This window comes from Lampris incognitus, chromosome 2 (genome assembly GCF_029633865.1).
Source record: "Lampris incognitus isolate fLamInc1 chromosome 2, fLamInc1.hap2, whole genome shotgun sequence".
Lineage (NCBI taxonomy): Eukaryota > Metazoa > Chordata > Actinopteri > Lampriformes > Lampridae > Lampris > Lampris incognitus.
In genome coordinates, this window is record NC_079212.1 from 78,688,679 (window position 1) to 78,701,991 (window position 13,313).

Genomic DNA, 13,313 nt, shown 5'->3' on the forward strand with positions numbered 1-13,313 from the left:
CCAGTGCAATAATTAAATCCATACCAGTGCAATAACGTACATTCATACTAGTGCAATAATTATATTTCAATTCAATTCAACTTATTGTCATTAAAAACAATGTGCAGGCACATGTTAAAAATGAAATGAGGGCTGTGGCTTCACCAAACAGTGCAAGACAGACACAGACAAACACAGCAAACACAGTATAAGATATACACACATGAAGACCAAAAGCAAAAAATAAGTTAAAAGAGAGCTGGAGTACAAAATATTTAAAAATATCTACAGACATTCAGTGGGTAGCCAGGTTCAGGTGGGCAACAGCTTGCGGAAAGGAGCTGTTTTTGAACCTGGTAGTGCGGGCTCTGAGGCTCCTGTAGCGCCTCCCAGAGCTCAGGGGGGAGAACAGTCCATGGTTGGGGTGGGTGGGATCTCTGCTGATGCTCAGACCCCTTCGATGGCAGCGTTTGTGATAAATGTCTTTTATGGCTGGGAGCTGGGTACCGGTGATATGCTGGGCCGCCTTGACGACCCGCTGCAGAGCTTTCTGGTCTACTGAGGTGCAGTTGCTGTACCACACTGAGATGCAGATGGTCAGGATGCTCTCTATGGTGCAGTGGTAGAAGTTGGTGAGAATTTTGGGGGATGGACAGGCGCTCCTCAGCCTCCTCAGGAAATGCAGGCGTTGTTCGGCCTTTTTCACAAGGGCCTGGGTGTTTGATGTCCAGGAAAGTTCTTTGCTGATGTGGACTCCAAGGAATTTAAAGCTGGAGACACGCTCCGCTTCCACCCCATTGATGTGTATGGGGGAGTGGCTGCAGCTTCTAGACCTCCAGCTTCTAGACCTCCTATTTATTCTAGTAGTTACATTTACTCTAGGGTAATAAGTCTCAAGTACAAAGTCACACTGTATTTATTATATCTTATTAATTATTTTAGAACCTCTCGTTGGCTGTGATTGTTTGGATATTGTGGTTGTTTTTGTTTGTTTTGTTTCCTGTGTCTTTGGTCCAACAATGAGGAGCAGCACTCTTATTGTTATTGTATTCTATACAATGACAATAAAGGTCTTCATCGTCTTCTTCTTAAATTCAGTTGGCAGAGAACAGCAAAACACCCCCGGTGTGTATCTTACCTCTCCGTGAGGGCTTTTTTTTTATGGTGGAGGCTGGGCACAACAGTTCTTTCTTGGTCCTCACTGTGACTACAGTGACACCAGGGCCGCTGTAGCTGTAAACGCCGCCATGACTGTATATGGAGTCTAGCATGAAATGGAGCGTCTAGTTAGTATGTCCTAAATGTCTATTTAGCTAGTTTGAGACTCTAATTTTAAGCCAGTTTCATATAATAAATGATCACCTTCTTCTTCTTTCAGCTTGTTCTCTGGCGGTCTTGTCTCTCCCCATAACGATTTGGCAAAATGTTACGTCGGATGCCCTCCCCCGGACACAACCACTAACCCTATGGACAGGGGCACAGGTAAAGCGCTGGATGCCATTCTGTCCAGCACTTTACCTGTGCCCCCGTCAATTTATATGAATTTCATATAATAAATGATCACTACAGGAGAGAAAAACAACAAATTCATCTAACTTGTTTCCAACCTTTTTACTTCTTGTTGAACATGTGGGTTGAATAGAAGTCCCTGGTTGTTCATCACGCCTTGTTTCCAAATTGAGTGAACAGCAGTAGATCTCAGTCTTCACCCCCCCCCTTTTGTTGAAGGAACAAAAAGGCGTGCAAAGTCCTGTGTTTTGAAATGCCAGTTGCACACGTAGGGGTTTTCAGACTGCCCACTGATGTGTTTCCATCACATTGTGTGGTGTTTATGGCTCGGAGCCAGTTTGCAGCACTCAACATCCTTCACTGGAACATGGTTATAGCTGCCTCCAGAATGTCTCCTCCTGTGGTCCTCACACCCAGGTACAACACCAGTGGACACCAAGTTTACTACATTACTCAACCACAACTTGAATGATGAGAAAACGAAAGCTTCAGAGAATCAGCTGTGATTATTCAGGGTTGTGCTACTCCTCCCATAGTGATGCTGTTGCTATAACAACAGGACTGCATGCTTTTTGTAAACAAGCTGCCATGCCCCGGGTCAGACAGAACCGGGAGTGTCCTGGGAGGGAAGGAGTGTGATGTATGACAGTTGTTACTGTATTTTTAACTGAAGGGCTGTAGGGGAAACCACCGCCTATTTTCTCAATTTTCCACCAATTTCAAAAGTAACTGCGCCCTTCCACTACACAGAGGGCTGTTTGTGATGAAATATGCCTTCTTCCAGCTGTGAAAGGCCACGTTAAGCATACTGCATGCATTCAGACTCTATGAAATTGATGTTAATATTCTAATTTTAAATTTTATTTTTTATCCTGATATACATTTTTTCTGTTTGAAATATATGTCATTAAGAATGGTAATAACTGGTACTTTATTTTATCCTGATGGGTTCAGGAATGATAAGTTGGGGCAGAACGCAAGAACAGAAATGTTCAAATACTGTTTCTGCTCTGAATGAACCGACTGGAAAAAAAAATCAGTTTGCATGCCCTGCTCAGTTCACATTTGCAAATCTCTGCATGGATTTGCAAATCTGGTTGCCCATTTATAAATCCATCCATCCATTATCCAAACTGCTTATCCTGCTGTCAGGGTCACGGGGATGCTGGAGCCTATCCCAGCAGCCATTGGGCGGCAGGCGGGGAGACACCCTGGACAGGCCGCCACAGGGCCAGCACACACACACACACACACACACACACATTCACACCTAGGGGCAATTTAGTCCAGCCGATTTACCTGACCTACATGTTTTTGGACTGTGGGAGGAAACCGGAGCCCCCAGAGGACACCCACACAGACATGGGGAGAACATGCAAACTCCACACAGAGGACGACCCAGGACGACCCACCAAGGTGGACTACCCCAGGGTTCGAACCCAGGACCTTCTTGCTGTGAGGCGACTGCGCTAGCCACTGCACCACCGTGCCGCCCCCATTTATAAATCTCAGTATGCATTTGAAGATCTGGGAGCGAATTCACAAATCTTGAGTAGTAACTAATCTAAACAGAGCTTAGTTATCGCTTGCTCTTTCAAGTCTAAATTACCTCTTGCGCTTTAAGATCTGTATATGATACATCAGTGGCTGGGTTATCTACATGATTCTTAGTGCCGGTCCCAAGCTCGGACAAATGGGGAGGGTTACGTCAGGATGGGCATCCGGTGCAAAATCTTTGCCAAATCAAATATGCGGATCATAAATAAGATTTCCATACCGGATCGGTTGAGGCCCGGGTTACCAGCGACTGCCATCGGTACTGTTAACCAGCAGGGTGTCGGTGGAAACTATGCTACTGTTGGGCGAAGGAGAAGGAGAGGGGTAAGGCATGTCCAGAGGCAGCAGGAGAGGAGGAAGGGTAGGCGTGTGGAGGTGAGAGTGCGAACTTTGAATGTTGGCACTATGACTGGTAAAGGGAGAGAGCTGGCTGACATGATGGAAAGAAGAAAGGTAGGCACACTGTGTGTGCAAGAGACCAGGTGGAAGGGGAGTAAGGCCAGGAGTATCGGGGGTGGGTTCAAACTCTTCTACCATGGTGCGGAGGAGAAATGGGGTAGGGGTCATTCTGAAGGAAGAGTATGTCAAGAGCGTGCTGGAGGTGAAGAGAGTGTCAGACAGAGTGATGAGTATGAAGCTGGAAATCGAAGGTGTATTGCTGACGGTTATCAGCGCATATACCCCGCAAGTCGGGTGTGAGATGGACAAGAAAGAAGAATTCTGGAGTGAGTTGGACGACGTGGTGGAGAGGGTACCCAAGGAGGAGAGAGTGGTGATTGGAGCGGGCTTCAATGGACATGTTGGTGAAGGAAACAGAGGTGATGAGGAGTTGATGGGAAGGTATGGAGTCAAGGAGAGAAATGTGGAAGGACAGATGGTGGTTGATTTTGCGAAAAGGATGGAAATGGCTGTGGTGAATACATATTTCAAGAAGAGGGAGGAACACAGGGTGACGCAAAAGAGTGGAGGAAAGTGCACACAGGTGGACTATATCTTATGTAGAAGGCGCGATCTGAAAGGGATTGGAGACTGCAAGGTGGTGAGAGGGGAGAACGTAGCTAGGCAGCATCGGATGGTGGTCTGTAGGATGACTTTGGAGACCAAGAAGAGGAAGTGAGTGAAGACACAGCCGAAGATAAAATGGTGGAAGTTGAAGAAGGAAGACTGTTGTGTGGAGTTCAGGCAGGGGTTACAACGGATACTGAGTGGTAGTGAAGAGTTGCCAGATGGCTGGGCAAGCACTGCAGAAATAGTGAGGGAGACAGCTAGGAAGGTACTTGGTGTGTCATCAGGACAGAGGAAGGAAGACAAGGAGACTTGGTGGTGGAATGAGGAAGTACAGCAAAGTATACAGAGGAAGAGGTTGGCAAAGAAGAAGTGGGATAGTCAGAGAGATGAAGAAAGTAGACAGGAGTACAAGGAGATGCAGCGTAAAGCAAAGAGAGACGTGGCAAAGGCAAAGGAAAAGGCGTATGGTGAGTTGTATGACAGGTTAGACATTAAGGAAGGAGAAAATGACTTGTACAGATTGGCTAGACAGAGGCACCGAGCTGCGAAGGATGTGCAGCAAGTTAGGGTGATCAAGGATAGAGATGGAAATGTGCTGACGAGCGAAGAGAGTGTGCTGAGAAGGTGGAAGGAGTACTCTGAGGGGCTGATGAATGAAGAAAATGAGAGAGAGAGAAGTTTGGATGATGTGAGGATAGTGAATCAGGAAGTGCAGTGGATTAGGAAGGAGGAAGTGAAGGTAGCTATGAAGAGGATGAAGAGTGGAAAGGCAGTTGGTCCTGATGACATACCCGTGGAGGCATGGAGATGTTTAGGAGATGGCAGTGGGGTTTTTAACTAGATTGTTTAACACAATTTTGGAAAGTGAGAGGATGCCTGAGGAGTGGAGAAGATGCATACTGGTACCGATTTTCAAGAACAAGGGCGATGTGCAGAACTGTAACAACTACAGAGGTATAAAGTTGATCAGCCACAGCATGAAGATATGGGAAAGAGTAATAGAAGCTAGGTTAAGAGAAGAGGTGATGATCAGCGAGCAGCAGTATGGTTTCATGCCATGAATGAGCACCACAGATGTGATGTTTGCTTTGAGAATGTTGATGGAGAAATATAGAGAAGGCCAGAAAGAGTTGCATTGTGTCTTTGTAGATTTAGAGAAAGCATACGACAGGGTGCCGAGAGAGGAAGTGTGGTATTGTATGAGGAAGTCAGGAGTTGCAGAGAAGTATGTAGGAGTGGTGCAGGATATGTATGAGGGAAGTGTGACAATGGTGAGGTGCGTGGTTGGAATGACAGATGGGTTCAAGGTGGAGGTGGGGTTACATCAAGGATCGGCTCTGAGCCCTTTCTTGTTTGCAATGGTGATGGACACGTTGACGGACAAGATCAGGCAGGAGTCTCCATGGACTCTGATGTTTGCGGATGACATTGTGATCTGTAGCAAGAGTAGGGTGTAGGTTAAGGAGAGCCTGGAGAGGTGGAGGTATGCACTGGAGAGAAGAGGAATGAAAGTCAGTAGGAGCAAGACAGAATACCTATGCATGAATGAGAGGGAGGACAGTGGAATGGTCAGAATGCAAGGAGTGGAGGTGACAAAGGCATATGACTTTAAATACTTGGGGTCAACTGCCCAAAGTGGGTGGAGAAGAGTGGCAGGAGTGATTTGTGACAGAAGGGTACCAGCAAGAGTTAAAGGGAAGGTTAACAGGATGGTTGTGAGACCAGCTATGTTGTATGGTTTGGAGACAGTGACACTGATGAAAAGACAGGAGGCAGAGCTGGAGGTGACAGAGTTGAAGATGCTCAGATTTTCATTGGGAGTGATGAAGAAGGACACGATTAGGAACGAGTATATTAGAGGGACAGCTCAAGTTGGACGGTTTGGAGACAAAGCAAGAGAGGCAAGATTGAGGTGGTTTGGACATGTGTGGAGGAGAGATGCTGGGTATATTGGGAGAAGGATGCTGAATATGGAGCTGCCAGGGGAGAGGAGAAGAGGAAGGCCAAAGAGGAGGTTTATGGATGTGGTGAGGGAAGACATGCAGGTGGCTGGTGTGACAGAGGAAGACGCAGAAGACAGGAAGACATGGAAACGGATGATCCGCTGTGGCGCCCCCTAACGGGAGCTGTCAAAAGTAGTAGTAGTAGTATCATGTAGATGATACTGTTACTGTATCACTTTCAGATCTGTATGTGATACATGTACATGATACTGTATCATGTAGATGATACTGTACACATGATACAGTATCATGTATATGATGCAGTATCATATACATGATACATGATACTGTATCATGTAGATGATACTGTACACATGATACAGTATCATGTAGATGATACTGTATCATATACATGATACAGACAATTGTGCACATGTGACACGATCACTCGCCAGAGGATCAGCAGCCAACAGGTGACATTTCCCTATCGGCCTGCGATCAGCCAGTATGAGTGGCACCTGCGTACTGCTTGGCCTTTGATTAGGTGCACCTGTGCTGGAGACTATTTGACCGGGTGCTTTGCAGACATTCCAGGTCGAAAAGCTTCACCTTAATTTGTGGAAACCCGCGTCTCCTGAACCCTCATCTCCTAAACCCTTGTCTGCCTCCTCTGTGTGAGCGTGTTTCCTTTGCCTCCTCTTTGTGAGTGTTTTTGCGTCGTTTAGTTTTGTATGTGTATTCTCGTTAGCGTTATTGCCTGCCCTGTTGTGCAGTGGTCTTTTGTTATTTTGTGGTGTTTTTGAAGTCCAGTAAAAGACTTGTTACTTTACAAACTGCCTCTTCTCTGCAATTGGGTCCAAATACTCAGCTTTACAACATGTGCAGTTTGAGTTGTGTGGTTTTAGAGCTAGAGACGACAGAATGGACATTTGTCACATGGGAGTGTTTAACTTTAAACACCTTAGATTTTTGGGTTCCACAACACAGAGGCCACCCAGCCAAATAATAGCAGCACACCCACCCGAATTGTAGCAAAGAGGCTACCCTGTTAGAATTGTGCCCTCCTGTCTTACCCATCGGGCACTGTGTTCAGATTGTCGGTTATGTTATTAAATGTTTTGCAAGTGTTTTATGTGTTTGTGATTACTATTTAGTTTGGTATAATTGTAGTTACCGTTCTGTTATATTGTGTAACTTTGGTACTGAAACCATGATCAACATTGTTGTTCAGGTGGATGAGATGACTCCCACGTATTGTTTCACATTTCTTTTAAGTTCCCGTCTCTGCGTGAGTTCAATAAAGGAGACTGAAAGGTTACCTTTGTCACTCCTTCTACGTTCACCACAGAATAATAGCAGCACACCCACCCAAATAACAGCAGCACACCCATCTGAATAATAGTAGGACACCCACCCGAATAACAGCAGCACAGCAATCCGAATAACAGCAGCACACCCATCTGAATAATAGTAGGACACCCACCTGAATAATAGCAGCACAGCTTGTGGGAAGGTCTGGAAGTTGTTGTTTCTGTTCATGTATGTCCCATCTACCAAGGCAATTTTCCCAAATATCTACAGAACATAAAACATAATTTACGTGTGTGTGTGTGTGTGTGTGTGCATGTGTGTGTGTGTGTGCGTGTGTGTGTGTGTGTGTGTGTGTAATACCTGCATCCCCACCACAGCATAAATGAAGAACAGCATGAGGATGAGCAGGGCTACATAGGGCAGGGCCTACAACAAGAGGAAGAACAGCATGAGGATGAGCAGGGCTACATAGGGCGGGGCCCACAACAAGATGAAGAACAGCATGAGGATGAGCAGGGCTACATAGGGCGGGGCCTAAAACAAGATGAAGAACAGCATGAGGATGAGCAGGGCTACATAGGGCCGGGCCTACAACAAGAGGAGGAACAGCATGAGGATGAGCAGGGCTACATAGGGCGGGGCCTACAACAAGAGGAAGAACAGCATGAGGATGAGCAGGGCTACATAGGGCCGGGCCTACAACAAGAGGAAGAACAGCATGAGGATGAGCAGGGCTACATAGGGCGGGGCCTACAGCAAGAGGAAGAACAGCATGAGGATGAGCAGGGCTACATAGGGCGGGGCCTACAACAAGAGGAAGAACAGCATGAGGATGAGCAGGGCTACATAGGGCGGGGCCTACAACAAGAGGAAGAACAGCATGAGGATGAGCAGGGCTACATAGGGCAGGGCCTACAACAAACCTCTCATTACATGACAGGAAGAAACAGGAAACAATCAGAAGCAAAGTGTCTGGGCAGGTCTCTGTTTAATACTTACCTGGAAGGACTTAATAAAGGTCCACAGAAGATTCCGTATTCCCTCAGAGCGATTAAGCAGTTTTACCAGACGCATGACACGGAACAGTCTGAAGAATGTGATGGACACACTCATGTTCTCAGAGGACTTTTCAGGACAGAAGACAAAAGGAAATGGGTAGCTGGAGAAACCCGGGTGATGTATTTTGTCTACTTTGATGGAAACAAAAATCCACAGCAACTTACCGCAATCGCTTGCATTGGATCCACTTCCTAGAATAGCCAAAAATAGTTATTTAAGTGGTATAATGTATTATTTTCCACCAATAATGTGAGCAGGGTGTTTACATTAAAAGCCAGCTGACATGTCATCATTACAGAGTTTGCATTTAAGGTTAAATTTGTGAACGCATGCGAAATCCCATCTAAGAGTTAAAAATCTTAATATTACACATATAAGAAATTACAGACAGGAATCATTGGGTGTGAACTGGTGGATTATTAGAATAACACATTTTTAAAGTGGCTAGCTTGAAGATTCCAGTTGCGTTCTTTTTTTGGCATAAACTTCCCAGGAGTCATTTCAAAACCATTAACAAGGTTGTGTGGCACAACAGTAAAACAGAGAGTTTGTTCTGCCAGTCCTCTCTGGTGGACCTACTTCTTCTGGGGGATGTACATCATCTCACTACCATCTCGATGCTTGGCATATTTGGCAGGAATGTTGCCACAGACAACCGGTTGTATTTCTCCAGTTTGCTGCATATGCAGGGCTCTCAACACTGGCCAGCAGGCTGGACTGTCATGGTCCCCCTTGCTCGGTGAAAGGTAGTCACTTAAGGGACATTTATTTAAACGAGAATCTTCGAGAACACCACTTTAAGGTAAAGGCAAGATGTTGGAATCAACAACAACAGGCCAATATTGGCTCAACATGATTACGTAGTTTGGAAGTAAAATTGACACTGCTGAGAAATTGAAGACATTACAGAGTGTAAGTCATGTAACCACCAGAGAGGGATTAAACATGTCCATGCAACATCTGAACAGCTGTCATACGATACTAGAAATGAATGAATAGTTACAGTGCAGCCATGGAGACAGTACAGCCCTCCCGAGGAGGCCAGCGCCGCCTGTGGGAGGACAAACAGGTACAAACAAATGAGGTCCAACAGGAGGCGTTAACAGCCATACATGGTGAAACAGGGAACAAGCGGGGACTCTAGCTTATGAGGGAACTCTAGTTTACAAGGGGACTCTAGCTTATGAGTGGACTCTTGCTTATGAGGGGACTCTTGCTTATGAGGGGACTCTTGCTTATGAGGGGACTCTAGCTTATGAGGGGATTATAGCTCATGAAGGGACTAAAGCTCACAAGAGGACTCTAGCTCACGAGGGGACTATAGCTCACGAAGGGACCCTAGTTTATGAGGGGACTATAGCTTATGAGTGGACTCTTGCTTATGAGGGGATTATAGCTCACGAGGGGACTATAGCTCACAAAGGGACCCTAGTTTATGAGGGGACTCTAGCTCACGAGAGGACTATAGCTCACGAGGGGACCCTAGATTATGAGGGGACTCTAGCTCATGAGGGGACTCTAGTTCATGAGGGGACTATAGCTCATGAGGGGACCCTAGCTTACGAGGGGACTCTAGCTTACTAGGGGACTCTAGCTTACAAGGTTTGCAAGTAACAATGGAAAACCTAAAGACTGCATGAAAAAATTGAGGACAGAGAGAAGACAACATTGTAAAACAGAAATAAGAATAGTTAACCAACATCATAGATGAGAAGCATCTCAAGACTGTTGTTAGGGCGGTTTCACACTTAAGTCTGTTTGGATCATTTATTTCTGACCTCGGAGTGTTTCCTCCCTTGTTTGGCTTACTTGGTTGGAAACATGTGAAGGCAACAATGGTGCACGAGTACAGACAAAAACAGTCAGTCTAAGAATGCCAAAAAAAGGTGGTGTGCCTCCAAACCAACTCTAGAGCAATTCATTTACAATGAGAATGCAGTCTGATCCAGCTCAGTAGATCATGGAATCAGCTCAGCGTGTGTTAACAGTAAGAGAGTGCCTGCAGAAGCTCGTGAGAGTGTGTCCTCTCCTGCAGGACAGCATATGTGATGAACATGCATGATGAAATGCAACTGCATAACAAAGGCACTGCCTTACGTCACATTGACATGGCTGCCATACACAAGCCAGAGGATCCCATCAGCTGCTGCCGACTCTACAGCTGACGCCTCAGACTGTCATCACTGAAACAGCTGCTGATGCCAGAAGCGTGCCTGTGTTAATCGGACAAGACACATTTCCACAAAAAAAAAAGAAGAAATCAGGGCGTTCGGGTAGCATAGCGGTCTGTTCCACTGCCTACCAACACGGGGATCACCAGTTCGAATCCGCACGCTACCTCCGGCTTGGTCGGGCCTCCCTACAGACACAATTGGCCGTGTCTGCGGGTGGGAAGCTGGATGTGGGTACGTGTCCTGGTCGCTGCACTAGCGCCTCCTCTGGTTGGTGGGGGTGTCTGTTCAGGGGAGAGGGGAACAGGGGGGAATAGCGTGATCCTCCCACGCGCTACGTCCCCCTGTCAGGTGAAAAGAAGCAGCTGGTGACTCCACATGTATCAGAGGAGACATGTGGTAGTCTGCAGCCCTCTCCGGATCAGCAGAGGGGGTGCAGCAGCGACCGGGACGGCTTGGAAGAGTGGGAAAATTGGCCAAGTACAATTGGAGCGAAAAAGGGGACCCCCCCCCCCAAAAAAACAACAATCAAACATTTTGAACATGGCACTTTTACAACATGGGAGGCTGTGGTAATCAGCCGGGCCTGCCTCAACATGTGTGGTAATCAGCTGGGCCTGCCTCAACATGTGTGGTAATCAGCCGGGCCTGCCTCAACATGTGTCTTTATTTTACTTCTGTACAGCAGATTCAACTGGAAACGCTGCAAGTGAGGCTCATCATGAAGAACTTGCCGAATGACTGCATTACTAGTAAAATTATGTTTCCACATATGCATAGCTGAAAATAGCATCTTCAACAACTTCAGTATAAAATATTTTAAAACAGGAGATGTTACACCACATTCTCATCATAATTCTCATTATAATTCACATCATAATTCACATCACAATTCTCATTATCACTTGCATCATAATTCACATTATAATTCATATTATAATTCTCATAATTCACATCATAATTCTCATTATAATTCTCATAATTCACATCATAATTCTCATAATTTATGTCATAATTCACGTCTCATTATAATTCACTTCATAATTCACATTACAATTATTATAATTCATATAATTCATATTATAATTCTCATAATTAACATCATAATTCTCATTATAATTCTAATTTAATTCACATCATAATTCACATTATAATTCACAATATTTTTCACATTATAATTCTCATTATAATTCTCATCATAATTCTCATAATTCACAAGATAATTAACATTATAATTCTCATCATAATTCTCATAATTCAAATCATAATTAACATTATAATTCACATTATATTTCTCATAATTCTCATAAATCACATCATAATTCACATTATAATTCTCATCATAATTCTCATTACAATTTTCATCATAATTCACATTGTAATTCTCATTATAATTCACATCATATTTCACATGATAAGTGACATAAAACCATAGTACCATGGTAGGCTATGCAACCCTATCAACCTGCTAGCAACAGCAGCACGGAAGAAGTTGCAGGTCCGTGTTTAACGGGACGTTGATGGGGCCTGAACTCGGGCATTACAGAAAGAAAACAGAACATCCTGCCTCAGCAGAAGTGGAGGAAACACCAGTTTTCCATAAAGCAGCTGCTCCTTAACATTTAACATGAACACTGACGTGTAAACACAAAACTGTGATAGTGTGTCCTTCCGCTGGGGGTGTGTGTGTGTGTGTGTGTGTGTGTGTGTGTGTGTGTGTGTGTGTGTGTGTGTGTGTGTGTGTGTGTGTGTGTGTGTGCGAGAGAGAGGGAGAGAGGGAGAGGGAGAGAGAGAGAGATAAGACATGGTACTTACGTCAATCTCACTTAGAGTAACATCAACAACACTGCCAACCACGATGACAAAATCAAACACGTTCCAGGGATCTCCAAAGTAGCCCTGCAGCAAGACACACATGGCGAGGAGCATCACCTGTGGTGTGTGGTGTGTGTGGTATGTGTGTGTGGTGTGTGTGTGTGTGTGGTGTGTAACACTGTGAACACAACTGAATAAGCCAGCTCTGTTTACTTCTAATGACAGCTGATCCATTGTCAGGTGTCATCAGCTGTTCTCGCTGACTTAGATGGTCACGTGAGTCATCCCATGACTCATGGTGAGACATGAAGCTCTTTCTTTTTTCCCCCCAACTGTACTTGGCCAATTACTCCACTCTTCCGAGCCCTCCCGGTCTCTGCTCCACCCCCTCTGCTGATCCGGGGAGGGCTGCAGACTACCACATGCCTCCTCCCGTACATGTGGAGTCGCCAGCTGCTTCTTTTCACCTGACAGTGAGGAGTTTCCCCAGGGGGACGTAGTGCGTGGGAGGATCACGCTATTCCCCCCAGTCCTCCCCCCCGAACAGGCGCCCCGACCGACCAGAGGAGGCGCTAGTACAGCGACCAGGACACATACCCACATCCGGCTTCCCACCCACAGATATCCACCCCAATCGTGTCTGTAGGGACGCCCGACCAAGCCGGAGGTAACACGGGGATTCGAACTGGCGATCCCCGTGTTGGTAGACAACAGAATAGACCACCACGCTACCCAGACGCCACGTGTTTAGCCTGTCTGCCAGCATCTAACCTGACTACGCATGCCCTGGCTGCCTAAGACAACATCTGCAGAGCAGCTACCCTGAGTGCATGCCCAGGCAGGCTTGGACTGACCAACACCGCTGCTTTGTGGGTAAAACACTAACACACTTTAAACATGACGGCACATCACAAACATAGGTTATACCTACAAAACGGTATGTGATAGGTAAATGTGAAGG

At 45.8% G+C, this 13,313-nt stretch overlaps 1 protein-coding gene across 1 annotated transcript in view; it reads right to left on the reverse strand.

Annotated features, from left to right (window-relative positions):
* LOC130130505 (dihydropyridine-sensitive L-type skeletal muscle calcium channel subunit alpha-1-like) overlaps positions 1-13,313 on the reverse strand; it is a 357,791-nt gene that overhangs the window by 24,773 nt on the left and 319,705 nt on the right. Inside the window, exons 28-33 of the mRNA XM_056300217.1 lie at positions 12,353-12,436; positions 9,370-9,417; positions 8,531-8,557; positions 8,307-8,432; positions 7,668-7,733; positions 7,480-7,571 (exon numbers count right to left, since the gene is read on the reverse strand). Coding sequence (XP_056156192.1) covers positions 7,480-7,571; positions 7,668-7,733; positions 8,307-8,432; positions 8,531-8,557; positions 9,370-9,417; positions 12,353-12,436 — 443 coding nt within the window. The remainder of the gene's footprint in view (positions 1-7,479; positions 7,572-7,667; positions 7,734-8,306; positions 8,433-8,530; positions 8,558-9,369; positions 9,418-12,352; positions 12,437-13,313) is intronic.